Below are 27957 nucleotides of genomic sequence, written 5' to 3' on the forward strand. Positions count from 1 at the left end.
CAAATACGTATAAACAATAAGTACCTATACACCAATACGTATAAACAATAAGTAACTATACACCAATACGTATAAACAATAAGTACCTATTCACCAATATGTATAAACAATAAGTACCTATACACCAATACGTATAAACAATAAGTACCTATTCACCAATACCTATAAGCAAGAAGTATCTATACACCAATACGTATAAGCAGGAAGTACCTATACACCAATACGTATAAACAATAAGTACCTATTCAACAATACATATAAGCAAGAAGTACGTATACATGAATACGTATAAGCAAGAAGTACCTACCTGCCAATACGTAAGAGCAATAAGTACCTAACCGCAAATACGTATAAGCAAGAAGTATCTATCCGCCAAAATGTATAAGCAAGAAGTATCTATCTGCCAATACATATAAGCAAGAAGTACCTATCCGCCAATACGTATAAGCAAGAAGTACCTATTCGCCAGTACATATAAGCAAGTAGTACATATCCGCCAATATGTATAAGCAAGAAGTACCTATCCGCCAATACATATAAGCAAGAAGTACCTATCCGCCAATACGTATAAGCAAGAAGTACCTATCCGCCAATAAGAATAAGCAAGAAGTACCTATCCGCCAATACGTATAAGCAAGAAGTACCTATCCACCAATACGTATAAGCAAGAAGTACCTATCCGCCAATAAGTATAAGCAAGAAGTACCTATCCGCCAATACGTATAAGCAAGAAGTACCTATCCGCCAATACGTATAAGCAAGAAGTACCTATCCGCCAATACGTATAAGCAAGAAGTACCTATCCGCCAATACGTATAAGCAAGAAGTACCTATCCGCCAATACGTATAAGCAAGAAGTACCTATACACCAATACGTATAAGCAGGAAGTACCTATCGGCCAATACGTATAAGCAAGAAGTACCTATCCACTTATACGTATAAGCAAGAAGTACCTATCCACTTATACGTATAAGCAAGAAGTACCTATCCGCCAATACGTATAAGCAAGAAGTACCTATCCGCCAATACGTATAAGCAAGAAGTACCTATCCACTTATACGTATAAGCAAGAAGTACCTATCCGCCAATACGTATAAGCAAGAAGTACCTATACACCAATACGTATAAGCAGGAAGTACCTATCGGCCAATACGTATAAGCAAAAAGTACCTATCCGCCAATACGTATAAGCAAGAAGTACCTATCCACTTATACGTATAAGCAAGAAATACCTATCCGCCAATACGTATAAGCAAGAAGTACCTATCCGCCAATACGTATAAGCAAGAAGTACCTATCCGCCAATACGTATAAGCAAGAAGTACCTATACACCAATACGTATAAGCAGGAAGTACCTATCCGCCAATACGTATAAGCAAGAAGTACCTATCCGCCAATACGTATAAGCAAGAAGTACCTATCCGCCAATACGTATAAGCAAGAAGTACCTATCCGCCAATATGTATAAGCAAGAAGTACCTATCCGCCAATACGTATAAGCAAGAAGTATCTACCCGCCAATACGTATAAGCAAGAAGTACCTATCCGCCAATACGTATAAGCAAGAACTATCTACCCGCCAATACGTATAAGCAAGAAGTACCTATCTGCCAATACGTATAAGCAAGAAGTACCTATCCGCCAATACGTATAAGCAAGAAGTATCTATACACCAATACGTATAAGCAAGAAGTACCTATCCGCCATTACATATAAGCAGGAAGTACCTATCCGCCATTACATATAAGCAGGAAGTACCTATCCGCCATTACATATAAGCAAGAAGTACCTATCCGCCATTACATATAAGCAGGAAGTACCTATCTGCCATTACATATAAGCAAGAAGTACCTATTCGCCATTACATATAAGCAGGAAGTACCTATCCGCCATTACATATAAGCAGGAAGTACCTATCCACCATTACATATAAGCAGGAAGTACCTATCCGCCATTACATATAAGCAAGAAGTACCTATTCGCCATTACATATAAGCAGGAAGTACCTATCCGCCATTACATATAAGCAGGAAGTACCTATCCGCCATTACATATAAGCAGGAAGTACCTATCCGCCATTACATATAAGCCTATCCGCCATTACATATAAGCAAGAAGTACCTATCCGTCATTACATATAAGCAGGAAGTACCTATCCGCCAATACGTATAAGCAAGAAGTACCTATCCGCCATTACATATAAGCAAGAAGTACCTATCCGCCATTACATATAAGCAAGAAGTACCTATCCGCCATTACATATAAGCAGGAAGTACCTATCCGCCATTACATATAAGCAGGAAGTACCTATCCGCCATTACATATAAGCAAGAAGTACCTATTCGCCATTACATATAAGCAAGAAGTACCTATCCGCCATTACATATAAGCAGGAAGTACCTATCCGCCATTACATATAAGCAAGAAGTACCTATCCGTCATTACATATAAGCAGGAAGTACCTATCCGCCATTACATATAAGCAGGAAGTACCTATCTGCCATTACATATAAGCAAGAAGTACCTATCCGTCATTACATATAAGCAGGAAGTACCTATCCGTCAGTATGTACAAGCATGAAGTGCCTATCCGTCATTACATATAAGCAGGAAGTACCTATCCGTCATTACATATAAGCAGGAAGTACCTATCCGCCATTACATATAAGCAAGAAGTACCTATCCGTCATTACATATAAGCAGGAAGTACCTATCCGTCAGTATGTACAAGCATGAAGTGCCGCTCAGTCAATAAGGATTAGCTTAAATATTGTAAGTATAGTTACCAAAGGACACCAGTCGATAAACTATATGCTGCTAAATGAAAGCATTTAACATTTGCATTGTTTTTAAATAATTTTCTAACATTAGTAAAGTTGTGTTCTATGAGTGATTGATATTTTAACCCTTTATAAGGCAGCTATGGCTGGACTCAGTTGCTAAGCTTTGCATGTGAGCTCTCTGGCGCCACAGGATGTATCGCTGTAGCTAATAAAGATGTCACTTACCGCGGAGAGCTGGACAATTCCTGTCTTCTACTTTCCAACACTCTGTCCCCATACGGTTCCAGAACCCTCAATACTCCAAAGCGCTCCCCAGTGCTGGCATACGGGAAGGTCAGGAGATGAACAGCCTCTGCAAAGACAAAGCTCAGGTTATTGGTTTCTTCCTGTGACACAAGAAAAGCTGTCTCTGAAAGACTTAAAGGGACATTAAACTATTAAGCACCTTGATATTGTCATAGAAAATGTTTTATATGTATTAAAAAAAATGGTGCATTGTATTTTCGATATTTACTTTGTACTACTTGCAATTTAAAGGGACAGGCTACTTGAAAAGTGTTATTATTTAAAAAGATAGATAATCCCTTTATTACCCATTTCCCTGTTACTTATATACTAGGGGGCCGATTTATGAAAGTGCAAGCGGACATGATAAGATGTAGCGTATCATGTCCGCCCTACATTGATACATTCTTGTGAACTGCTTGTTCAATGCCGCCCCCTGCAAATTCGCGGCCAATCGGCCCCTAAGCAGGGGGTGTCAATCAGCCTGATTGTATAGGATCAGGTAGATTGATGTTCGCAGCCTTAGAGCAGGTGGACAAGTTATGGAGCAGCTGTCTTTAGACCACAGCTTTATAACTGCTGTTTCCGGCAAACCTGAAGGCTCGCGCGGAAACAGGGGCATCAATTTCCATTCGGAGCTTGATAATTCGGCCCCTATATGACTACCTGTATCTAAGCCTCTGCAGACTGCCCCTTATCTCAGTGCATTTTACAATTACATTTTCCACAGGAGTGACCACAATATTGTCTATATGGCACACATGAACTAGCACTATCTGGGACTATCTGGCTGTTAAAAGCTAATAAAATGCACTGAGATAAGAGGCAGCCTGCAGGGGCTTAGAAAATGGAAGAGATTTAGAGGTTATAATGTATGTTAATTTAGCAATGTTGGATGTGCAAAGCTAAGAAATGGGTAGTAAAGGCGTCATCTATCTTTTTAACCAATAAATAAATCAAGTAGATTGTCCCTTTCAATCTTAAAATTATAGATAATCCAATTCCCTGAGTTTCTATAAAGTAATGGTTGCCACCATGTTGAAACCTAACTTTCCCTTATTTAATCTCTTCTGCTGAGGTCAATTCGAAAAGATAAAGGGGCAGAAAACAAGTGGAGCGTTTTTTAATGCCCCTGCTCAAGCGTTTATTGCGCTAGAAGAAAGTTAATTGCACACGTCGGGTTGCACTCGTATTAGAAGTTGAAAGTAAACAGTTTTCACTCTTGCGCTAAGCAGGAAAAGCTAAACTTACAATATCACGCTCGCAATAACCTATTCCCCCATATAAGTTAATGTATAACGCGAAACACAATCGCACAAATATTTCACATTCCAATGTTCTTCACATAGCAGAATATATTATATTTATTCATAAATAGATATTTGTACATATATCTGGTGGTTTAGGTTTTGAGACATGCTTGGCCAGTCCATCACCTTTACCCTCAGCTTCTTTAGCAAGGCAGTGGTCGTCTTGGAGGTCTGTTTGGAGTCATTATCATGTTGGAATACTGCCCTGCGGCCCAGTCTCTGAAAAGAGGGGCTCATGCTCTGCTACAGTATGTCACAGTACATGTTGGTATTCATGGTTCCCTCAATGAACTGTAGCTTCCCAGTGCCGGCAGCACTTATGCAGACCATGACAATGCCACCACCATGCTTGACTGTAGGCAAGACACATTTGTCTTTGTACTCCTCACCTGGTTGCCACCACACACGCTTGACACCATCTGAACCAAATAAGTTTATCTTGGTCTCATCAGACAACAGGACATGGTTCCAGTAATCCATGTCCTAAGTCTGCTTGTCTTCAGCAAACTGTTTGTGGGCTTTCTTGTACATCATCATTAGAAGAGGCTTCCTTCTGGGACGACAGCCATGCAGACCAATTTGATGCAGTGTTCGGAGTATGGTCTGAGCACTGACAGGCTGACCCCCCACCCCTTCAACCTCTGCAGCAATGCTGGCAGCACTTATATGTCTATTTCCCAAAGACAACCTCTGGATAAGACGCTGAGCAAATGCACTCAACTACTTGAGTCGACCATGGCGAGGCCTGTTCTGAGTGGAACCTGTCCTGTGAAACCGCTGTATGGTCTTGCCCACCATGCTGCAGCTCAGTTTTAGGGTATTGGCAATCTTCTTATAGCCTAAGCCATCTTTATGTAGAGCAACACTGTTTTTTTAGATCCTCAGAGAGTTCGTTGCCATGAGGTGCCATGTTGAACTTCCAGTGACCAGTATGAGAGAGTGTGAGAGCGATAACACCAAATTTAACACACTTGCTCCCTATTCACACCTGAGACTTTGTAACACTAACGAGTCCCATGACACCGGGGAGGGAAAATGGCTAATTGGGCCCAATTTGGACATTTCCACTTAGGGGTGTACTCACTTTTGTTGCCAACGGTTTAGACATTAATGGCTGTGTGTTTAGTTATTTTGAGGGGACAGCAAATTTACACTATTATACAGGCTGTACACTCACTACTTTACATTGTAGCAAAGTGTCATTTCTTCAGTGTTGTCACATGAAAAGATAAAATAAAATATTTACAAAAATGTGAGGGGTGTACTCACTTTTGTGAGATACTGTATATATCCTGTAAATATATCTTAGAAGCTTTTATATTGTCGCTAATAAATCTTCACCTTTGCTTTGAGCTCCCTGTCCGGACTTTTTCTTTGTTCTACTACAGTTCCATAGCGATGGAGATCGCTACTACGGACATAGCTTGGCAGTGAATTAAAAAGTTTTCCTTTGGCATTTACTTTCTTGGGAGGAGAGCGCTGTTCGGAACACACACGCTGCTGAGACTAAGGAGTGACGTCATCAGCAGCAGACGGAGGACACACGCTGTAAGCACACGCTGAGGATACACGCTGTAAGGTACACGCTGAGGGCTCACAGAGCCGAGAGCGATACAGCGCACCAGCCCACAGATTCGGGAGAAGGAAGAGGAGTGGAGTACACAACGGACTAACAGGTACCGCACAATACGGACAACTATATAATACCTTTTATGCTTCACAAAGTTGATTATCGATAAAAGGGTTCTGATATTTAATTCCGTATTTGTTTACCGGGTACAACATCCATAACAGTACTTTTGCCACTAAACCTTTCCACAATCTCACCAACTACTGTTTACCTCATATTCCATTAAGAACACGCATACCCAAGCAGCGATCAAGTAACTTCTACCCGTATGAGACTGAACCCTCACCTTCTCATTTTCATTACAAGTAATCACTTACAGCAGTCTCCGGGTAGATTTCGCTAATATTACTCACAGCCTTAGAAAATTGTAGGAAAACCTTTACACATTGTCACATGGACCTTTACTGTATGTTTATTTGTGACAGTGAAAAATAAGCACAGATAATTCATATAAAAGCTTCCATAATAGATTACACGAATAACAGGCAATATGGCTCAACAATATTATTCAATGCAGACGATTGCTAACTTTGAGGGCAATAGACCTTCCCTAGAAGAGACTTTTGAGAACAAATTGGATATGATTGATATCAGTGATGCCTTCATGTCTATGGAGAGGGCTCTGCTTAGTGAATACAAACTATGGTGGGACAAACGCTCATTAGAAAAATATATGTCCCTAAAAATGGTTCCTAGGGGCTTACGCTTGAGAAAATACCCCACCTTTTTGATTCCTGACGACAAGTTCATCCAAGAATGGAATACAATTCTATCAGAATGCTCTTTCCGATTGATGGCACTCATTGTACAACACAAAGAGAAAAAACTAGCCGAAGCAAGAGAACATATAGAAGAAGTACAGAGGGACCTCAACACATTTATGAACCATCCTGACTACCCGAAACTTGACGGAATCTTACAATCCACGGTGGATAAAGCAAAGAAGGAAATGGATAACATCAAATTCAAGAAATACTCCAGAGATTTGGAGGACTATAAAGGTCATAAAGTATACAACTGGAAATCAAGGAAATTCCCAAGGAGAAAATCGGGAAATAAAAAGATGCTCCAGGGAAAGGGAGAAAACAAGCCCCAGAAACGGGTTTCATTCTCTGACACTGATCCTGAGTCAAATGAGGATGACGATCTGCAGGACTTTGTCAATTTCATGACCAGTGAACAGTCCTCAGAAGATGATGGCAGAGCATCAGACCAGATGACAATGGCCACAACCAATACAGTCCCTCCTGCTCCTCAGTTGACCCATGTTAACATTCCACCCCCCGATACTATACCTTCCACACAAATATATGAGCCAATAGGTGCACTGGTTAACACCAGTCAGTTAGACCCCCCTAAGCCACCTAGGGGTAAAAAATATAAAAAGCCACAGGTTACCCCTAAAACAGATTCTAAGGTAAACCAGCAGGTTTTTCAAGTGGCACTAGGCCAAGAGGAAGGAGGAGGAAGAGGAATTCTCAGACAGGCCCAAAAGAGGGAGCAATACCCACTAAGGAGAGCCAGGCAGGGCAACAGATACAGAGATCAAATGTGATTAACTTATCTAGTGTCCCACTAACTAAACCAGAGGAAGAAGTACTTAGTTTAGGCCTTAATTTTGTACCATCTACTAAATTTAATGTCTTCAACACACTGTTAGATTTGAACAGGTTTATCCGCAGTCTCACACTTAATAAGTTCTATAGACTTAACCCCACTGAGGACACAGACATCAGAGCTCCAGACACTACACCTCAACATGATTACTTTAACATAACAGAAGCTACTGATTTTTTAAATCTCTATACATTGGAGAGGGAGGGTTTGACTGAGGAGGCAACTATTGACTCCCACAAGGGCTTTAAGCCCAAGTCCATTTTTTACCCTACCCAATGTAGGGGCACTGCCCTAGAGTCGTTTCAACGACGTATGGAGGAAGATCTGGTAGGACTAGATCGGGAGCAAAAAGCTACGAAAAGCAACCTGACAAGGGGTCAGAGATTGGCTCTGAACAAACTGCGGAAGAGAGAAGACATTATAGTGAAGCAGTCGGATAAAGGGGGGTCTGTTGTTGTGTTGGACCGAAATTATTACATTTCCGAGGCACACAGACAACTTCAGGACCGAGAGGTCTATGAAAAGTTACCAGGGGACCCCACACGGCTCTTTGGAGCACTATTATTAGATCTATTAGATGATGGCAGGCACCAAGGCCTACTCGATGATGACACCTTTGATTTCCTGAACATTAAACATCCAGTGGTGCCGATATTCCATCACCTCCCCAAGGTACATAAGTCCTTGGAGGAGGTGAAAGGACGGCCCATAGTCTCAGGAATAGGGTCACTCCTTGAGAATTTGGGCAATTGGCTCGAATCACTATTACAACCACTGGTTTATAAATTACCGTCTTTTCTAAGAGACACTAAACATTTATTAAACATATTGAGCACCTGCGAATGGGATGACCATATGTCATGGTTGGCTGTTGATGTGGTAGGGCTGTACTCGGCCATCCCACATGAACAAGGTCTATTAGCCACGCGCTATATGCTCGACAGTTTTAGTGACTACTCTGTTAACTTGAAGAATTATATCCTTCAGGTATTGAAATTCTCATTGACACACAACTATTTTGAATTCTTTGGAGATCATTACCTACAAAAGAGAGGCACGGCTATGGGGGCTAAATTTGCCCCCGCCTATGCCAACATCTTCATGGGCTATTGGGAGCACCGGTACATCTACAGTGACCAAAATCCATTCTTCAAATCCATTATTGGATATAAAAGGTATATTGACGATCTCCTAATTGTGTGGTCTGGCACACGGTCAGACAGTGAATTGTTTGTTGATTATCTCAACAACAATGAAATGGGATTACATTTTACCTACACTTTTGAGAAGAATGAGCTTCCATTTCTGGATTTAGTCCTAACTGGACTTCCAGGGGAAAACAGAGTAATTACTTCACTGTATGTCAAACCGATTTCGTCCAACACCTACTTACATGCCAAAAGTAATCATCCTCCGCATACCAGCTATGGAATAGCCAAAGGACAATTTTTGCGAATTCGGCGTAACTGTTCAGAGGATGACAGCTTTTTGGCAGAAAGTGAAAAACTAACTCAGAGGCTGTCGGAGCGTGGCTATGACATCAATGTGGTGCATAAAGCACTCGAGGATGTCAAACATCTCAACAGGAATTCCTTGCTTGAGACCAAAAGAGTAACAAAGGAAGCCAGACAAAAGCCTACCTTTGTGACTACCTATAGTCCGCAGTATTATTCAATCTGCAAAATATTGCGCAAAAATTTGCCAATTCTGTTGGGAGATGATTTTCTTAAAGATGATATCAAGGAAGGTTGCTTTTGTGTAGCAAGACGAAATATAACCATCGGCAACCAAATTTCGCCATCAATGCTCAAAAAATCAAAAAACCAAAACCACAAAGTACTTGGCTTTCACAGAAGGGACACTACAAATGTGGTAATAGTACTTGCAAGGCCTGTGGTTTTGTCATCACGGGGAAATTTTTCCAATCCCTGGCCACGCAAAAAGTATACTCATTATCACAATGCACTAATTGTAGATCGACCTTTGTGATCTACATGATCACATGCAGCGTTTGCAAGAAGCAATACATAGGATGCACCTCCCGGGAAGCCAGGGAGAGGATCCGTGCCCACCTTAATGACATCGAAAGGGGGATAACACCCACTGGAGCCTCTAAACACTTTGTGGAAGAGCACAATAAGGATATAAGCACATTCACCTGGACTGTGATTGACCAGATAAAAAGGAAGCCGAGAGGTGGAGATAGATTGAAGGACCTCCTTGCTAAAGAAGTGTTCTGGATCTTCACCCTAGGTAGTCGGCAACCAACTGGTCTAAACATTGAGACGGACTTAATCAATCATTGGTAATTGATTGTCCCTCACCCGCCTTTAAATATATTACATTGTGTTTCTAAACAGTGTAGTATCGAAACAAGCAAATGAGAAAAAAAGTCTCGTTCTGTATCCAAGTACTACAATACACAAATGTAAACATCTATTTGTGTATGTCTCCAGCTAAGTAAGCAAATACTGTTTCTTTTCTCTTCTACTTCCTTTTCCTTTTGTTCGACAAAGTAATTAAAGTTGATCAATAGGAGGGCATTATTCTACTATTATACAACAACATTTGGTTCAGTAAAAATACATAGTTAATATAGATACAAGGATTAATCCAATAACGTGATGTTTGTTGTGATTAGCTACATGCCCTCTTGTTTACCAACTAAATATCACTTCTAGGTTACTATAAATTCACTCTCATGTTACTCTAATATTTAAACATCCAAATATGTATCGAGGACAACAAACCCCGTATTCATCTATTTAGAATTAGTGAAAGTTGAATATAACGTTACCTTCTACAATAAGCTGTCAATAAGTATGACCATATGTAAAATTTGGTATACATTCAGCATATAATGCGATTAGCTTAGTAGTAACTAGCAGGTAACTAAACTATTTAATTAGCTCAAATGTTATTTTCCTCTTTTTTCACTTGTCAATTAATGAAACTATATGTCCATTGGTGAATAGGGTACCAACAAGATTATTTACATATAAATCAAGTAATAAAAATATTTTTCAGAGAATTACATTCTCACAGCAGTAAAGACATATACATATATACGATATAACAAAATAAATAAATAATCACTTAGAGTATTATATTCTCACATTATAAGGTATTCAACCGTACATAGGTAGTTTTCCTTAATAGGTATACACCCACAAGTAACATAGGTAGGTCAGGCCATCCAATAGCAAGATAGCATAGTCTATATCAGCTTGAATAGGGCATTAGGGCAGTATTCTGTCTATGATTAAGGCTCCAAAGGAGCTGAAACGCGTCAGTCGCCCACCCCAGCCCCTTTCCTGCTGTCTATCATAGCCATTTGTCCTGTAAATATATCTTAGAAGCTTTTATATTGTCGCTAATAAATCTTCACCTTTGCTTTGAGCTCCCTGTCCGGACTTTTTCTTTGTTCTACTATATATATATATATATATATATATATATATATATATATATATAAAAAAAAAAGCAAAACAGTATGCACTACTCATATGTACTACAGTCGCCAGGGTGCTGACAAAAATAGTAATAATCCAAATGTAGTAAGAAAGCACTCGCTGGACTTCTTCCAATAAAATGTAACTTTTAATAGAAACAACATCATAACGTTTCGAGACCGGTCCGGTCCCTTTGTCAAATGATCACCAAGCGTACATACAGGAAAACCTATTTAACACCCCCTCACCAACATGCTTTATATATACACATAAATGTATGGGATCAAACCAATTAGTCAATGCAGCTGCCATCGTCAGTGTAACTGCTGCGCTCAAGTCCCCGTGACGTCATCTTGACGCAACATGCCCTGATTTGTCAAGGTACATGAGGAGGGGCAGGACAAGTTCTGACAGCTGTCATGCTACGATCACACTTATATTCTATACAATGGCATATAGTTGCATTATTTTCCCTGCTCCATCTAATGTAAAGCTGATCCTATCGTAATCAGTTCAATGCAACGACTAAATTAGTTTAAAACACTTACAGTATATAAATTCTACAATGTAAACTTAGAAATTTACTATACTACACAGTGTTTAACACTTGGGTACTTCATGCGTCAGCTGGAGTATGGCAGAGAGAGTACAGAGGCTCCCAGACAGATGAAAAGTCCTTGACTTCGAGAAGTCACAAAATTAAAGGTCCTAATGTTAGCGTTGGGTTTTGCTCGCACGCAAAAGTTTTACTTTCAACTTGTAATATGCTAGATTACTTCTAGCAGTGTTTAAAGGGAGAATCTACTCCAGAATTGTTAAGGTTTAAAAAGATAGATAATCCCTTTATTACCCATTCCCCAGTTCTGCATAACCAACACAGTTATATTAATATACTTTTTACCTCTGTAATTACCTTATATCTAAGCCTCTGCAGACTGCACCCTTATATCAGTTCTTTTGACAAACTTGCATTTGAGCCAATCAGGGCTGACTCATAAATAACATTGTGTTCGCTCCTGTTGAGTTATTTATATGACACACATGAACCAGCACTGTCTACCTTTAAAAAAAACTGCCAAAATACACTGAGGAAACCTTCCAGGGCTTAGATATAAGCATAAGAGCCTACATATGTTCTACCTTTCAACAAAGAATACAGAGAGAAGAAAGCAAATTTAATGATAAAAGGTAATTGGAAAATAGTTTAAAATTGTACGCCCTATCTGAATGGTGAAAGTTTAATTTTGACTAGACTGTCCCTTTAAGCTTGAGCAGGAGCGCTTAATAGCGTACCACTTTTTATCTAACCATTACTGTTTAATGTCCCTTTAAAGTAAACTTGTATTAATGCAAGAGAGAATCATTTAAACATGCTGTTGTATTCCATGAAAAAAAGTGAATTAAAACTAATGCTGCAGTATCAGTTGTGTACTTCCTGCAAGTGCTCATTGGTTTAAAAGTACGTCGTGCAAATGCTCATTGGTTTAAAGATACTTCCTGCAAATGCTCATTGGTTAAAAGATACTTCCTGCAAGTGCTCATTGGTTTAAAGGTACTTTCTGCAAGTGCTCATTGGTTTAAAGGTACTTCCTGCAAGTGCTCATTGGTTTAAAGGTACTTTCTGCAAGTGCTCATTGGTTTAAAGGTACTTCCTGCAAATGCTCATTGGTTTAAAGGTACTTCCTGCAAATGCTCATTGGTTAAAAGATACTTCCTGCAAGTGCTCATTGGTTTAAAGGTACTTCCTGCAAGTGCTCATTGGTTTAAAAGTATGTCGTGCAAATGCTCATTGGTTTAAAGATACTTCCTGCAAATGCTCATTGGTTAAAAGATACTTTCTGCAAGTGCTCATTGGTTTAAAGGTACTTCCTGCAAATGCTCATTGGTTTAAAGGTACTTCCTGCAAGTGCTCATTGGTTTAAAGGTACTTTCTGCAAGTGCTCATTGGTTTAAAGGTACTTCCTGCAAATTCTCATTGGATTAAAGTTACTTCCTGCAAAATGCTCATTGGATTAAAGGTACTTCCTGCAAAATGCTCATTGGTTTAAAAGAAATTCCTACAAAAACATAAATTATGCTTACCTGATAATTTTCTTTTCTTCAGATAGAAAGAGTCCACAGCTGCATTCATTACTTTTGGGAAATAAGAACCTCGCCACCAGGAGGAGGCAAAGACTCACCCCAGTCAAAGGCTTAAATACCTCCCCCACTTCCTTCATCCCCCAGTCATTCTGCAGAGGAACAAGGAACAGTAGAATAAATACCAGGGTGAAAAGGTGCCAGAAGAATAAAAAATAAGAGATGCCCCACAGAACAAATACAGGTGGGGAGTTGTGGACTATTTCCATCTGAAGAAAAGAAAATGATCAGGTAAGCATAATTTAAGTTTTTCTTCATAAATGGAAAGAGTCCACAGCTGCATTCATTACTTTTGGGAAAACAATACCCAAGCTATAGAGGACACTGAATGCAAAAATGGAAGGGTACAATAGGCGGCCCATTCTGAAGGCACCAGGCCTGAAAAACCACAACCCAAACAAACCCTTGATCATCGGAACCGGGCAAAAAAACTAGAAGGAAAAGGCCCCAAGGACATTGACCCGCAGATAGTCAGAAAGCCTAACTAGAGACCGCAAGCAGACTCACTGAGCCAACACTCCTCCAGGAGAACCGTCGCCCAGCAGTCGGTCCCCACACAACCGTTACTAGTACAGTACCAAAATCCCCAAAAGGGAGAGAACAAGGGTAAGCCAAAGGGATACTCCAAAGGTACAGCACATCCAGAAAGGAAAAACACCCTTCAAAGGAAGGCCAAATCCACAGAGACCCGAATGGATCCCGAAAACAAGGGGAGACGATGCCCAAACCACAAGGAGCAACTGGGCATCAGCAATGAGAAGAAACATCTCCCAAACATCGTTCAACAGCACCGAAAAAGACAGCTGGAGACAAAGTCCTCAAAATGTCAGAACTCAGAGACTGAGCAAACAGAAATTACAAGAATCAAACTCAGAAATAAACATCTGAGTCCAGTAACACTATCCTTAGGAAGAAGCGGCCAAACAAAATAGCAGATTGCCCACCTCCAGGACAGAGGACACTCTCCAGGCAATCCAGGCCGCCAAGCCTACTCACAGATCTCAAAGGGGGAGAGGCACAGAACCTATAAAAAAGAAAGGTCCACTGTCACCTCCAAGACCTGAGGATGAACAACAGATCTCAGATCCTACACCTATCCAGATCAGCCCAAGCAACAGCAGATCTGAAAGCAAGGGAACCAAAAGGAACCCCAAGACCAGTGCCCAAAAGGGCGGAAGAATGGACACAGTCACTTCAACCTAGAGATAATCGAGCAGGCGTTAGACCCAAGGAGATCTAGCAAAGCCATCCGACTAAGTTTCAATGCGGAGCCAGCAGCTCCCCAGATGGAAAGGAACAACTCAAAGAGCAGACCAATCCCCAAACCAGATAAACATTTGTTCCAATTATTTCTACAGTGCATAAAAGATATATATAGGTACCTCCGTTAATTACTAAAAGAAGGCTAGTTTTGAAAAAAGTTTTTCTTAAAAAACAACAAATATTTATTTTCATAAAAACCTGTGATTAAGGCGATATATTCACTAGTAGAAATGATTGATAAATAAAACAGTAAAACAACATATGTTCTTTAGGAATAAAACAGTTGAAACTTTTTGCAATACAAGTATGTTGGAGGGGACGTCTCCCCTGATGTATTGCCTTGGGTATAAATATGCAATGTTATAGATGGCCCTTTAAAATTATATATTGTTCCGGAGCTCCTTATATATCTGAATAAGTCAGATGGAGTTTTCTACTCACGTGACCGTTACAATGTTACCAGTGCACTGGTTGAAGTGTGTTCTATGTTGCCATGGTGACCGCTATATTCGGCCGTGGTGAAAGATCGTTAGTTATCTTCTATAAGTTGTATGACACATACACCACTCCTCTTTATCCTTAGACAGTCTTTGGAGTATTTGTAGAAAGCAGACGTAACTCCTCTTTATCCTTAGATAGTCTTTGGAGTTATGTGGATGGTATATTGTCCTCTTATTTTGGAAACTCTAATTAGGTTGAGCTTCTAAAGAGGGCGCTCCTTTCTGGCGATATATTTATCTTTAGTTTGAACTTTCCAACATGTATCCAATATGTAGAAGAAGCTTCAGTTTAAAAACAGTCAGTTCATTTTTTAAACTGAAGCTTCTTCTACATACAACAAAGCAACATCACACCTCCACATCACCTCAGATTCGAAGTCAGAGGACAGAAAAACATGGGTTTGGATGCTACCTAGATGGCAATACCTGAACCATATGAGTGAAAACCACTAGGACCTCTTCTATCCCAAGAAGGAGATGCAGAGCATTCCCAACACCGGGAAACAACCCCTAACCGGAGCTCAAAAGACCTCACTGTCTAATGTCCTGAAAAAAAGGAACAACCAACTCCAGAAGGGAATCCAAGGCCCACGAAGGTGACCCATCCACAAGGAGAAACGGACAAAATCCAAAAATTCTCAATGAGGAAGTGAACTACTAAAGGACAATTTCCTAAAGCAACACCACTACTACCGGCGGAAAAACATAAATTATGCTTACCTGATAATTTCATTTCCATTGTGGGGAGGAGAGTCCATGGCTTCATTCATTACTTATGGGAATAAAGAACCTGGCCACCAGGAGGAGGCAAAGACACCCCAGCCAAAGGCTTAAATACCTCTCCCACTCCCCTCATCCCCCTGTCATTCTGCTGAGGGAACAAGGAACAGTAGGAGAAATATCAGGGTATAAATGGTGCCAGAAGAAAATATTAAATTTAGGGCTGCCCACTGGAGATACGGGCGGGAGCCGTGGACTGTCCTTCCCACGATGGAAATTAAATTATCAGGTAAGCATAATTTATGTTTTCCATCAAAAGGGGAGGAGAGTCCATGGCTTCATTCATTACTTATGGGAAACATATACCCAAGCTCTAAGCCTTAATCTTTTCCTGTACCTCTTCTAAAGAGGGCTTGCCCTCAATCATCTCGCACAGAGAATCACACCAATATGACACAGCTCCGGCAACCGCGGCGACGGCTGCTGCCGGTTGAAAAACAAACCCTGTGTGCTGAAACATTTTCCTTAACATGTTTTCCAACTTTTTATTCATGGGCTACTTGAACGACGAGCTATCCTCTAGAGGAATAGTCATACGCTTAGCGAGCGTGGAGATAGCTCCATCCACCATGGGAATGGTTCCCCGCAGCTCAAGCTGGGCCTCCGGAACGGGGAAAAGCTTCTTAAAGTTAGAAAAAGGGAAAAAAGGATGAACCTAATCGCTCCCATTCATTCTTTATAATATTTGCCATCTTTACAGGAACCGGGAAGGTCTGGGGCACCACCCTGTCCTCATACACCTTCTCCAGCTTAGGAATGGAAGGTTCCTCTGGAAGCTTCGGCTCCGGAACCTCCACAGTAGCAAGCACTTGCTTCAGCAAAAAGCGCAAATTCTCAATTTTAAACCTATAGCCAGGCTCCTACGCCACAGGAGGTTTAGATGACACGGACTCCGAACTAGAAGGGACCCCCTCTGAAGCATCGGATTGGGCCTCATCGTCGTACTACAGAACACGGTAAAGCATGGATCACTTTATAGACTGCCGTTTGAAGATGGTCCGCAAAATCTGGCGGCCAGCAAATCTCTCCTGAAGGGGTAACAGTCGGACTCTGGGGCGCTGCATGTGGAATAGGGGACGCAATTAGGGAAAGCACCTCACGGGACAGAGAACCCTCAGAGGTGGACAGCTCAATAGTACTAGACATTTATCAAGGCATGTGGAACATAGTTGCATAGGCTGGTCTACCGGATCTTTACAATAAACACAGGAAAAAGACTTAGATAAAAACAGAATTTATGTTTACCTGATAAATTACTTTCTCCAACGGTGTGTCCGGTCCACGGCGTCATCCTTACTTGTGGGATATTCTCTTCCCCAACAGGAAATGGCAAAGAGCCCAGCAAAGCTGGTCACATGATCCCTCCTAGGCTCCGCCTACCCCAGTCATTCGACCGACGTTAAGGAGGAATATTTGCATAGGAGAAACCATATGGTACCGTGGTGACTGTAGTTAAAGAAAAAAATTATCAGACCTGATTAAAAAAACCAGGGCGGGCCGTGGACCGGACACACCGTTGGAGAAAGTAATTTATCAGGTAAACATAAATTCTGTTTTCTCCAACATAGGTGTGTCCGGTCCACGGCGTCATCCTTACTTGTGGGAACCAATACCAAAGCTTTAGGACACGGATGAAGGGAGGGAGCAAATCAGGTCACCTAAATGGAAGGCACCACGGCTTGCAAAACCTTTCTCCCAAAAATAGCCTCAGAAGAAGCAAAAGTATCAAACTTGTAAAATTTGGTAAAAGTGTGCAGTGAAGACCAAGTCACTGCCCTACATATCTGATCAACAGAAGCCTCGTTCTTGAAGGCCCATGTGGAAGCCACAGCCCTAGTGGAATGAGCTGTGATTCTTTCGGGAGGCTGCCGTCCGGCAGTCTCGTAAGCCAATCTGATGATGCTTTTAATCCAAAAAGAGAGAGAGGTAGAAGTTGCTTTTTGACCTCTCCTTTTGCCGGAATAAACAACAAACAAGGAAGATGTTTGTCTAAAATCCTTTGTAGCATCTAAATAGAATTTTAGAGCGCGAACAACATCCAAATTGTGCAACAAACGTTCCTTCTTTGAAACTGGTTTCGGACACAGAGAAGGTACGATAATCTCCTGGTTAATGTTTTTGTTAGAAACAACTTTTGGAAGAAAACCAGGTTTAGTACGTAAAACCACCTTATCTGCATGGAACACCAGATAAGGAGGAGAACACTGCAGAGCAGATAATTCTGAAACTCTTCTAGCAGAAGAAATTGCAACTAAAAACAAAACTTTCCAAGATAATAACTTAATATCAACGGAATGCAAGGGTTCAAACGGAACCCCCTGAAGAACTGAAAGAACTAAATTGAGACTCCAAGGAGGAGTCAAAGGTTTGTAAACAGGCTTAATTCTAACCAGAGCCTGAACAAAGGCTTGAACATCTGGCACAGCGGCCAGCTTTTTGTGAAGTAACACAGACAAGGCAGAAATCTGTCCCTTCAGGGAACTTGCAGATAATCCTTTTTCCAATCCTTCTTGAAGGAAGGATAGAATCCTAGGAATCTTAACCTTGTCCCAAGGGAATCCTTTAGATTCACACCAACAGATATATTTTTTCCAAATTTTGTGGTAAATCTTTCTAGTTACAGGCTTTCTGGCCTGAACAAGAGTATCGATAACAGAATCTGAGAATCCTCGCTTCGATAAGATCAAGCGTTCAATCTCCAAGCAGTCAGCTGGAGTGAAACCAGATTCGGATGTTCGAGCGGACCCTGAACAAGAAGGTCTCGTCTCAAAGGTAGCTTCCAAGGAGGAGCCGATGACATATTCACCAGATCTGCATACCAAGTCCTGCGTGGCCACGCAGGAGCTATAAAGATCACCGACGCCCTCTCCTGATTGATCCTGGCTACCAGCCTGGGGATGAGAGGAAACGGCGGGAACACATAAGCTAGTTTGAAGGTCCAAGGTGCTACTAGTGCATCCACTAGAGCCGCCTTGGGATCCCTGGATCTGGACCCGTAGCAAGGAACTTTGAAGTTCTGACGAGAGGCCATCAGATCCATGTCTGGAATGCCCCACAGCTGAGTGACTTGGGCAAAGATTTCCGGATGGAGTTCCCACTCCCCCGGATGCAATGTCTGACGACTCAGAAAATCCGCTTCCCAATTTTCCACTCCTGGGATGTGGATAGCAGACAGGTGGCAGGAGTGAGACTCCGCCCATAGAATGATTTTGGTCACTTCTTCCATCGCCAGGGAACTCCTTGTTCCCCCCTGATGGTTTGATGTACGCAACAGTTGTCATGTTGTCTGATTGAAACCGTATGAACTTGGCCCTCGCTAGCTGAGGCCAAGCCTTGAGAGCATTGAATATCGCTCTCAGTTCCAGAATATTTATCGGTAGAAGAGATTCTTCCCGAGACCAAAGACCCTGAGCTTTCAGGGATCCCCAGACCGCGCCCCAGCCCATCAGACTGGCGTCGGTCGTGACAATGACCCACTCTGGTCTGCGGAATGTCATCCCTCGTGACAGGTTGTCCAGGGACAGCCACCAACGGAGTGAATCTCTGGTCCTCTGATTTACTTGTATCTTCGGAGACAAGTCTGTATAGTCCCCATTCCACTGACTGAGCATGCACAGTTGTAATGGTCTTAGATGAATGCGTGCAAAAGGAACTATGTCCATTGCCGCTACCATCAACCCGATCACTTCCATGCACTGAGCTATGGAAGGAAGAGGAACGGAATGAAGTATCCGACAAGAGTCTAGAAGTTTTGTTTTTCTGGCCTCTGTCAGAAAAATCCTCATTTCTAAGGAGTCTATTATTGTTCCCAAGAAGGGAACCCTTGTTGACGGAGATAGAGAACTCTTTTCCACGTTCACTTTCCATCCGTGAGATCTGAGAAAGGCCAGGACAATGTCCGTGTGAGCCTTTGCTTGAGGAAGGGACGACGCTTGAATCAGAATGTCGTCCAAGTAAGGTACTACAGCAATGCCCCTTGGTCTTAGCACAGCTAGAAGGGACCCTAGTACCTTTGTGAAGATCCTTGGAGCAGTGGCTAATCCGAAAGGAAGCGCCACGAACTGGTAATGTTTGTCCAGGAATGCGAACCTCAGGAACCGATGATGTTCCTTGTGGATAGGAATATGTAGATACGCATCCTTTAAATCCACCGTGGTCATGAATTGACCTTCCTGGATGGAAGGAAGAATAGTTCGAATGGTTTCCATCTTGAATGATGGAACCTTGAGAAACTTGTTTAAGATCTTGAGATCTAAGATTGGTCTGAACGTTCCCTCTTTTTTGGGAACTATAAACAGATTGGAGTAGAACCCCATCCCTTGTTCTCTTAATGGAACGGGATGAATCACTCCCATTTTTAACAGGTCTTCTACACAATGTAAGAATGCCTGTCTTTTTCTGTGGTCTGAAGACAACTGAGACCTGTGGAACCTCCCCCTTGGGGGAAGTCCCTTGAATTCCAGAAGATAACCTTGGGAGACTATTTCTAGCGCCCAAGGATCCAGAACATCTCTTGCCCAAGCCTGAGCGAAGAGAGAGAGTCTGCCCCCCACCAGATCCGGTCCCGGATCGGGGGCCAACATTTCATGCTGTCTTGGTAGCAGTGGCAGGTTTCTTGGCCTGCTTTCCCTTGTTCCAGCCTTGCATTGGTCTCCAAGCTGGCTTGGCTTGAGAAGTATTACCCTCTTGCTTAGAGGACGTAGCACTTTGGGCTGGTCCGTTTCTACGAAAGGGACGAAAATTAGGTTTATTTTTTGCCTTGAAAGGCCGATCCTGAGGAAGGGCGTGGCCCTTACCCCCAGTGATATCCGAGATAATCTCTTTCAAGTCAGGGCCAAACAGCGTTTTCCCCTTGAAAGGAATGTTAAGTAGCTTGTTCTTGGAAGACGCATCAGCCGACCAAGATTTCAACCAAAGCGCTCTGCGCGCCACAATAGCAAACCCAGAATTCTTAGCCGCTAACCTAGCCAATTGCAAAGTGGCGTCTAGGGTGAAAGAATTAGCCAATTTGAGAGCATTGATTCTGTCCATAATCTCCTCATAAGGAGGAGAATCACTGTCAACCGCCTTTATCAGCTCATCGAACCAGAAACATGCGGCTGTAGCGACAGGGACAATGCATGAAATTGGTTGTAGAAGGAAACCCTGCTGAACAAACATCTTTTTAAGCAAACCTTCTAATTTTTTATCCATAGGATCTTTGAAAGCACAACTATCCTCTATGGGTATAGTGGTGCGTTTGTTTAAAGTGGAAACCGCTCCCTCGACCTTGGGGACTGTCTGCCATAAGTCCTTTCTGGGGTCGACCATAGGATACAATTTTTTAAATATGGGGGGAGGGACGAAAGGAATACCGGGCCTTTCCCATTCTTTATTAACAATGTCCGCCACCCGCTTGGGTATAGGAAAAGCTTCTGGGAGCCCCGGCACCTCTAGGAACTTGTCCATTTTACATAGTTTCTCTGGGATGACCAACTTGTCACAATCATCCAGAGTGGATAATACCTCCTTAAGCAGAATGCGGAGATGTTCCAACTTAAATTTAAATGCAATCACATCAGGTTCAGCTTGTTGAGAAATGTTCCCTGAATCAGTAATTTCTCCCTCAGACAAAACCTCCCTGGCCCCATCAGACTGAGTTAGGGGCCCTTCAGAAATATTAATATCAGCGTCGTCATGCTCTTCAGTATCTAAAACAGAGCAGTCGCGCTTACGCTGATAAGAGTTCATTTTGGCTAAAATGTTTTTGACAGAATTATCCATTACAGCCGTTAATTGTTGCATAGTAAGGAGTATTGGCGCGCTAGATGTACTAGGGGCCTCCTGAGTGGGCAAGACTCGTGTAGACGAAGGAGGGAATGATGCAGTACCATGCTTACTCCCCTCACTTGAGGAATCATCTTGGGCATCATTGTCATTGTCACATAAATCACATTTATTTAAATGAATAGGAATTCTGGCTTCCCCACATTCAGAACACAGTCTATCTGGTAGTTCAGACATGTTAAACAGGCATAAACTTGATAACAAGTACAAAAAACGTTTTAAAATAAAACCGTTACTGTCACTTTAAATTTTAAACTGAACACACTTTATTACTGCAAATGCGAAAAAACATGAAGGAATTGTACAAAATTCACCAAATTTTCACCACAGTGTCTTAAAGCCTTAAAAGTATTGCACACCAAATTTGGAAGCTTTAACCCTTAAAATAACGGAACCGGAGCCGTTTTGAACTTTAACCCCTTTACAGTCCCTGGTATCTGCTTTGCTGAGACCCAACCAAGCCCCAAGGGGAATACGATACCAAATGACGCCTTCAGAAAGTCTTTTCTAAGTATCAGAGCTCCTCTCACATGCGACTGCATGCCATGCCTCTCAAAAACAAGTGCGCAACACCGGCGCGAAAATGAGGCTCTGCCTATGCTTTGTGAAAGCCCCTAAAGAATAAGGTGTCTAAAACAGTGCCTGCCGATATTATTATATCAAAATACCCAGATAAAATGATTCCTCAAGGCTAAATATGTGTTAATAATCAATCGATTTAGCCCAAAAAAAGTCTACAGTCTTAATAAGCCCTTTTTTGAAGCCCTTATTTACAATCGTAATAAACATGGCTTACCGGATCCCAGAGGGAAAATGACAGCTTCCAGCATTACATCGTCTTGTTAGAATGTGTCATACCTCAAGCAGCAAGAGACTGCTCACTGTTCCCCCAACTGAAGTTAATTGCTCTCAACAGTCCTGTGTGGAACAGCCATGGATTTTAGTGACGGTTGCTAAAATCATTTTCCTCATACAAACAGAAATCTTCATCTCTTTTCTGTTTCTGAGTAAATAGTACATACCAGCACTATTTCAAAATAACAAACTCTTGATTGAATAATAAAAACTACAGTTAAACACTAAAAAACTCTAAGCCATCTCCGTGGAGATGTTGCCTGTACAACGGCAAAGAGAATGACTGGGGTAGGCGGAGCCTAGGAGGGATCATGTGACCAGCTTTGCTGGGCTCTTTGCCATTTCCTGTTGGGGAAGAGAATATCCCACAAGTAAGGATGACGCCGTGGACCGGACACACCTATGTTGGAGAAAAGGGAGTACTCTCCAACGCGTCAGAATCCTCCATAGCTTTTATCTTAATTAGCAAAATTAAGAACAGGCACCTTTATAACCGCCAATGGCCGGGGCACTCACCACCTCCTATGACCAGGACTAGAGAAACCGCTTCGCCTCCTCCGTCGCAGATCAGACCAGAATTGAAGAGCCCTAACAGGACCACCCCTGCCTAAAGGAGAAAACGCGCCAAAACAAAGGGCGCGCAAAACTCCCGGAAATAAATCTGTCAGTTCTACCACATTACCAGAGCCTCATCCCGCACATAACGCAGCAATGACACAATAAACAATATCATGTATAAACCCCCCTGTTCAATAATTCCCTTACCAGGAATATTAACCCTTGATTCTACAAAGATAAATGGCGCCACACTGTGGCCATGTCTTCTGTGTTATCCTATAATAAAAAATTAAACGATCTTACCAGAATCCACAACGTGGAACAGGAACACGGCCCTTCAAGTGTAACAGGTTGTAGCATTGCTCTGACATGGACTTGAGAGAAGAAAGCAGTCTACGAAACTCGTCAATGCTGATTGCTGTAGGAGCTGTTAATATGAGTCGGGATGGTGTTGCAGAGGAGAGCTCTCCCTGCATCTCCGGACTTTCACCCAGGCCCTCAACTGAAAGGCTTGCTAGGGCTACTTAAACTCCTGTCCCATAGTAAAGAGTAGTACTCTCCATAAGAGACCTCCGAAACTTCGGCACCTCTTTGCCATCCTCCTGTGACGAAAGGCAAAGAATGACTGGGGGATGAAGGGAGTGGGGGAGGTATTTAAGCCTTTGGCTGGGGTGTCTTTGCCTCCACCTGGTGGCCAGGTTCTTAATTACCATAAGTAATGAATGAAGCCGTGGACTCTCCTCCCCTTTAGATGGAAAGAGGCGCTAAACCCTCTAATTTTCACCAGAGACATTTATTTAGGACTGAAATAATCCTGAGAGCCGCACGGACCCGCAAGTCCTCTTAAGAATGCTTACTGAAACTTGTAAGACAAATAACAAGAAACACAAATAATGTTAAGAGCACTCGGCACCCCAACCTGACCAGCAAGGTATATTAGGCACCACGTGTCTGAATAAGCCGCGAGACAGAAGATCTGAACCCAAGCAGGACCAGCCTGCAACCAGGGTCATAACTGCCAAGCTGGCTAAATCCGCCCTCAGAGAGCGAGGAAGAAAAACAGACAAACATGGGACTAAAGGGTTAACGCCCAGGAAGAACAGAAAGATCTGCAGGACCAGCCTAACGGAAACCCTCTTCTTCCAACAAAACTGGGAAGGATCTCGATAACAGGACTTAAAGGAGATTACTTCATCTCCCCATGTCTAACGAGGTGAGCCATTCAAGGAGGAGAATGATGAGTCCCACAACCGAGAAGGATAGGGTCCCCAAACAGCTCAAAAACGTGTCTGAGTAGAACATGAAGGCAAGCCAGCCTGTAACAAAAGGCACAACACTCAGGAACAGATATACCCGCAGGGAACTGCACATGCCCTCCTGTGGCCCAGAGACCTGGGGCAATCGAGCACGAACACAATAATCACAAATAAACATCTGCACTTTGTAGACGCGCAAGTGCCAAAAGTATGTAAAAGTGACAACGTGCCACAACCTCCAGGGGAACAATCCACCCTCCGAGGAAGAAAAAAACCTAACCTGGGTTACCCGCATGCGTAGTAGTAGGGAGCGGTAGGGAACTCGCCTCCCGGAGGATAGGGCCCCCCGAGGCGGATGGCTCAGCAGTCCCTTGAATCCCGAGCCCGAGGAACAAGGCGCTCTAGAACGGCCTAAAGAACATAACTGACTGACCTGAGTCAATGGGGCCAATTCCCATTCGTCACAGGACGAAGAATCTGAATCAGAAAGTTGAACAATCTCAACATCAGTATCCTCCATAACTGGATAAGGGATACCAAAAAATGGACTAAATATAAAACAATTTAAACGGCACCTGACACCCACAATGGCTGGGGCACTCACCACCTCCTATGAACCAGACTCCAGCGGACTAGATTTCTCCTTCGCTACACAGTCAGGAATGCGGAAATGGGAGACCAGAACGTAAACACACCCGGTCACAAAGTGAACAGTACAGTCCAAAAAAGCGCGCCCGACCGGAAGGTCGCTCCCTTTCGAAAGGCTGTTATGTTCCAAAAGCCACGAGCCCAGTAAACACTACACATAAGCAGATTGAATCACATAACAAACATGATTAAAAAAAACACTGTAATCCCCCTCAGGAGGTATTAACCCTTAATTCCAAGATATTAAAGGAGTCCCACTGAGACCCTGTATTTTTTATTTGAGTTTGCCAGAACAAATGAGTTACAGTACAATCATGAAGAAGTAAAATGAAACGATTTTACCGGAATCCACACCGTGGAACAGTAACACGGCCCTTCAAGTGTGACGGATAGTAGCCTCTAGCGTTGCCACCCATCCCTTAAAATACAGAACACTTATAAGTTACACATGCTGCAGGGTGTGCAGGGAGGAATATGAATAGTGCTGTCCAGAAACACAGTACATGTTCCTCCCTGCACACCCTGCAGCATGTGCAACTCATAAGTGTCCAGGAAAACATGGCTGAGGTGGCAACCCTAGTAGCCTCGCCTCCGCCATGGACTTGAGAGAAGAAAGCAGGCAGCAAAGCGAAGTTTGACAACGCTTATTGCTTGTGGAGTTGTTAAAATAAGTCGGGATGGTTTCGCAGAAAGACTCTTCCTGCATCTCCGGACTCTAACTTTCATCCAAGCCCTCACGGAGAGACTGACAGGATTAATTAAAACTCCCGTCCCATGTCGAAGAGTACTACCCTCCATAAGAGACGAAAACACTCTTCTGACACTTCTCTGCCAACCTCCTGGGATGAAAGGCAAAAAATTATTAGGGGATGAGGGAAGTGGGAGGAGTATTTAAGCCTTTGGTTGGGGTGTCTTTGCCTCCTCCTGGTGGCCAGGTTCTTATTTCCCAAAAGTAATGAATGCAGCTGTGGACTCTTTCCATTTATGAAGAAAATGATTATTGGTTTAAAGGTACTTCCTGCAAATGCTCATTGGTTTAAAGGTACTTCCTGCAAAATGCTCATTGGTTTAAAGGTACTTCCTGCAACTGCTCATTGGTTTAAAGGAACTTCCTGCAAATGCTCATTGGTTTAAAGGTAATTCCTGCACATGTTCATTGGTTTAAAAGCACTTCCTGCAAATGCTAATTGGCTTAAAGGTACTTCCTGCAAATGCTCATTGGTTTAAAGGTACTTCCTGCAAAAACATAATTTATGCTTACCTGATAAATTCCTTTCTTCTGTAGTGTGATCAGTCCACGGGTCATCATTACTTCTGGGATATTACTCCTCCCCAACAGGAAGTGCAAGAGGATTCACCCAGCAGAGCTGCATATAGCTCCTCCCCTCTACGTCACTCCCAGTCATTCGACCAAGGACCAACGAGAAAGGAAAAGCCAAGGGTGAAGTGGTGACTGGAGTATAAATTAAAAAATATTTACCTGCCTTAAAAACAGGGCGGGCCGTGGACTGATCACACTACAGAAGAAAGGAATTTATCAGGTAAGCATAAATTATGTTTTCTTCTGTTAAGTGTGATCAGTCCACGGGTCATCATTACTTCTGGGATACCAATACCAAAGCAAAAGTACACGGATGACGGGAGGGATAGGCAGGCTCTTTATACAGAAGGAACCACTGCCTGAAGAACCTTTCTCCCAAAAATAGCCTCCGATGAAGCAAAAGTGTCAAATTTGTAAAATTTGGAAAAAGTATGAAGCGAAGACCAAGTTGCAGCCTTGCAAATCTGTTCAACAGAGGCCTCATTCTTGAAGGCCCAAGTGGAAGCCACAGCTCTAGTAGAATGAGCTGTAATTCTTTCAGGAGGCTGCTGTCCAGCAGTCTCATAAGCTAAACGAATTATGCTACGAAGCCAAAAAGAAAGAGAGGTAGCGGAAGCTTTTTGACCTCTCCTCTGCCCAGAGTAAATGACAAACAGAGAAGACGTTTGTCGAAATTCCTTAGTTGCCTGTAAGTAAAATTTTAGAGCACGGACTACATCCAGGTTGTGCAGTAGACGTTCCTTCTTTGAAGAAGGATTTGGGCATAAAGAAGGAACAACAATCTCTTGATTGATATTCCTGTTAGTAACTACCTTAGGTAAGAACCCAGGTTTAGTACGCAGGACTACCTTATCCGAATGAAAAATCAAATAAGGAGAATCACAATGTAAGGCTGATAATTCAGAGACTCTTCGAGCCGAGGAAATAGCCATTAAAAATAGAACTTTCCAAGATAACAACTTTATATCAATGGAATGAAGGGGTTCAAATGGAACGCCCTGTAAAACATTAAGAACAAGGTTTAAACTCCATGGTGGAGCAACAGTTTTAAACACAGGCTTAATCCTGGCCAAAGCCTGACAAAAAGCCTGGACGTCAGGAACTTCTGACAGACGTTTGTGTAACAGAATGGACAGAGCTGAGATCTGTCCCTTTAATGAACTAGCAGATAAACCCTTTTCTAAACCTTCTTGTAGAAAAGACAATATCCTAGGAATCCTAACCTTACTCCAAGAGTAACCTTTGGATTCACACCAATATAGGTATTTACGCCATATCTTATGGTAAATCTTTCTGGTAACAGGTTTCCTAGCCTGTATTAAGGTATCAATAACTGACTCAGAAAACCCACGTCTTGATAAAATCAAGCGTTCAATTTCCAAGCAGTCAGCTTCAGAGAAGTTAGATTTTGATGTTTGAAGGGACCCTGAATCAGAAGGTCCTGTTTCAGAGGTAGAGACCAAGGTGGACAGGATGACATGTCCACCAGGTCTGCATACCAAGTCCTGCGTGGCCACGCAGGTGCTATTAGAATCACTGATGCTCTCTCTTGTTTGATTCTGGCAATCAATCGAGGAAGCAACGGGAAGGGTGGAAACACGTAAGCCCTCCTGAAGTCCCAAGGTGCTGTCAGAGCATCTATCAGGACTGCTCCTGGATCCCTGGATCTGGACCCGTAACGAGGAAGCTTGGCGTTCTGTCGAGACGCCATGAGATCTATCTCTGGTTTGCC

At 42.5% G+C, this 27957-nt stretch overlaps 1 protein-coding gene across 1 annotated transcript in view; it reads right to left on the bottom strand.

Annotated features, from left to right (window-relative positions):
* LOC128652729 (protein sel-1 homolog 3) overlaps positions 1–27957 on the bottom strand; it is a 611474-nt gene that overhangs the window by 578081 nt on the left and 5436 nt on the right. The window contains exon 2 of the mRNA XM_053705661.1: positions 3011–3137. Within this exon, the coding sequence (XP_053561636.1) occupies positions 3011–3137 (127 nt within the window). The remainder of the gene's footprint in view (positions 1–3010; positions 3138–27957) is intronic.

This window comes from Bombina bombina, chromosome 3 (genome assembly GCF_027579735.1).
Source record: "Bombina bombina isolate aBomBom1 chromosome 3, aBomBom1.pri, whole genome shotgun sequence".
Lineage (NCBI taxonomy): Eukaryota > Metazoa > Chordata > Amphibia > Anura > Bombinatoridae > Bombina > Bombina bombina.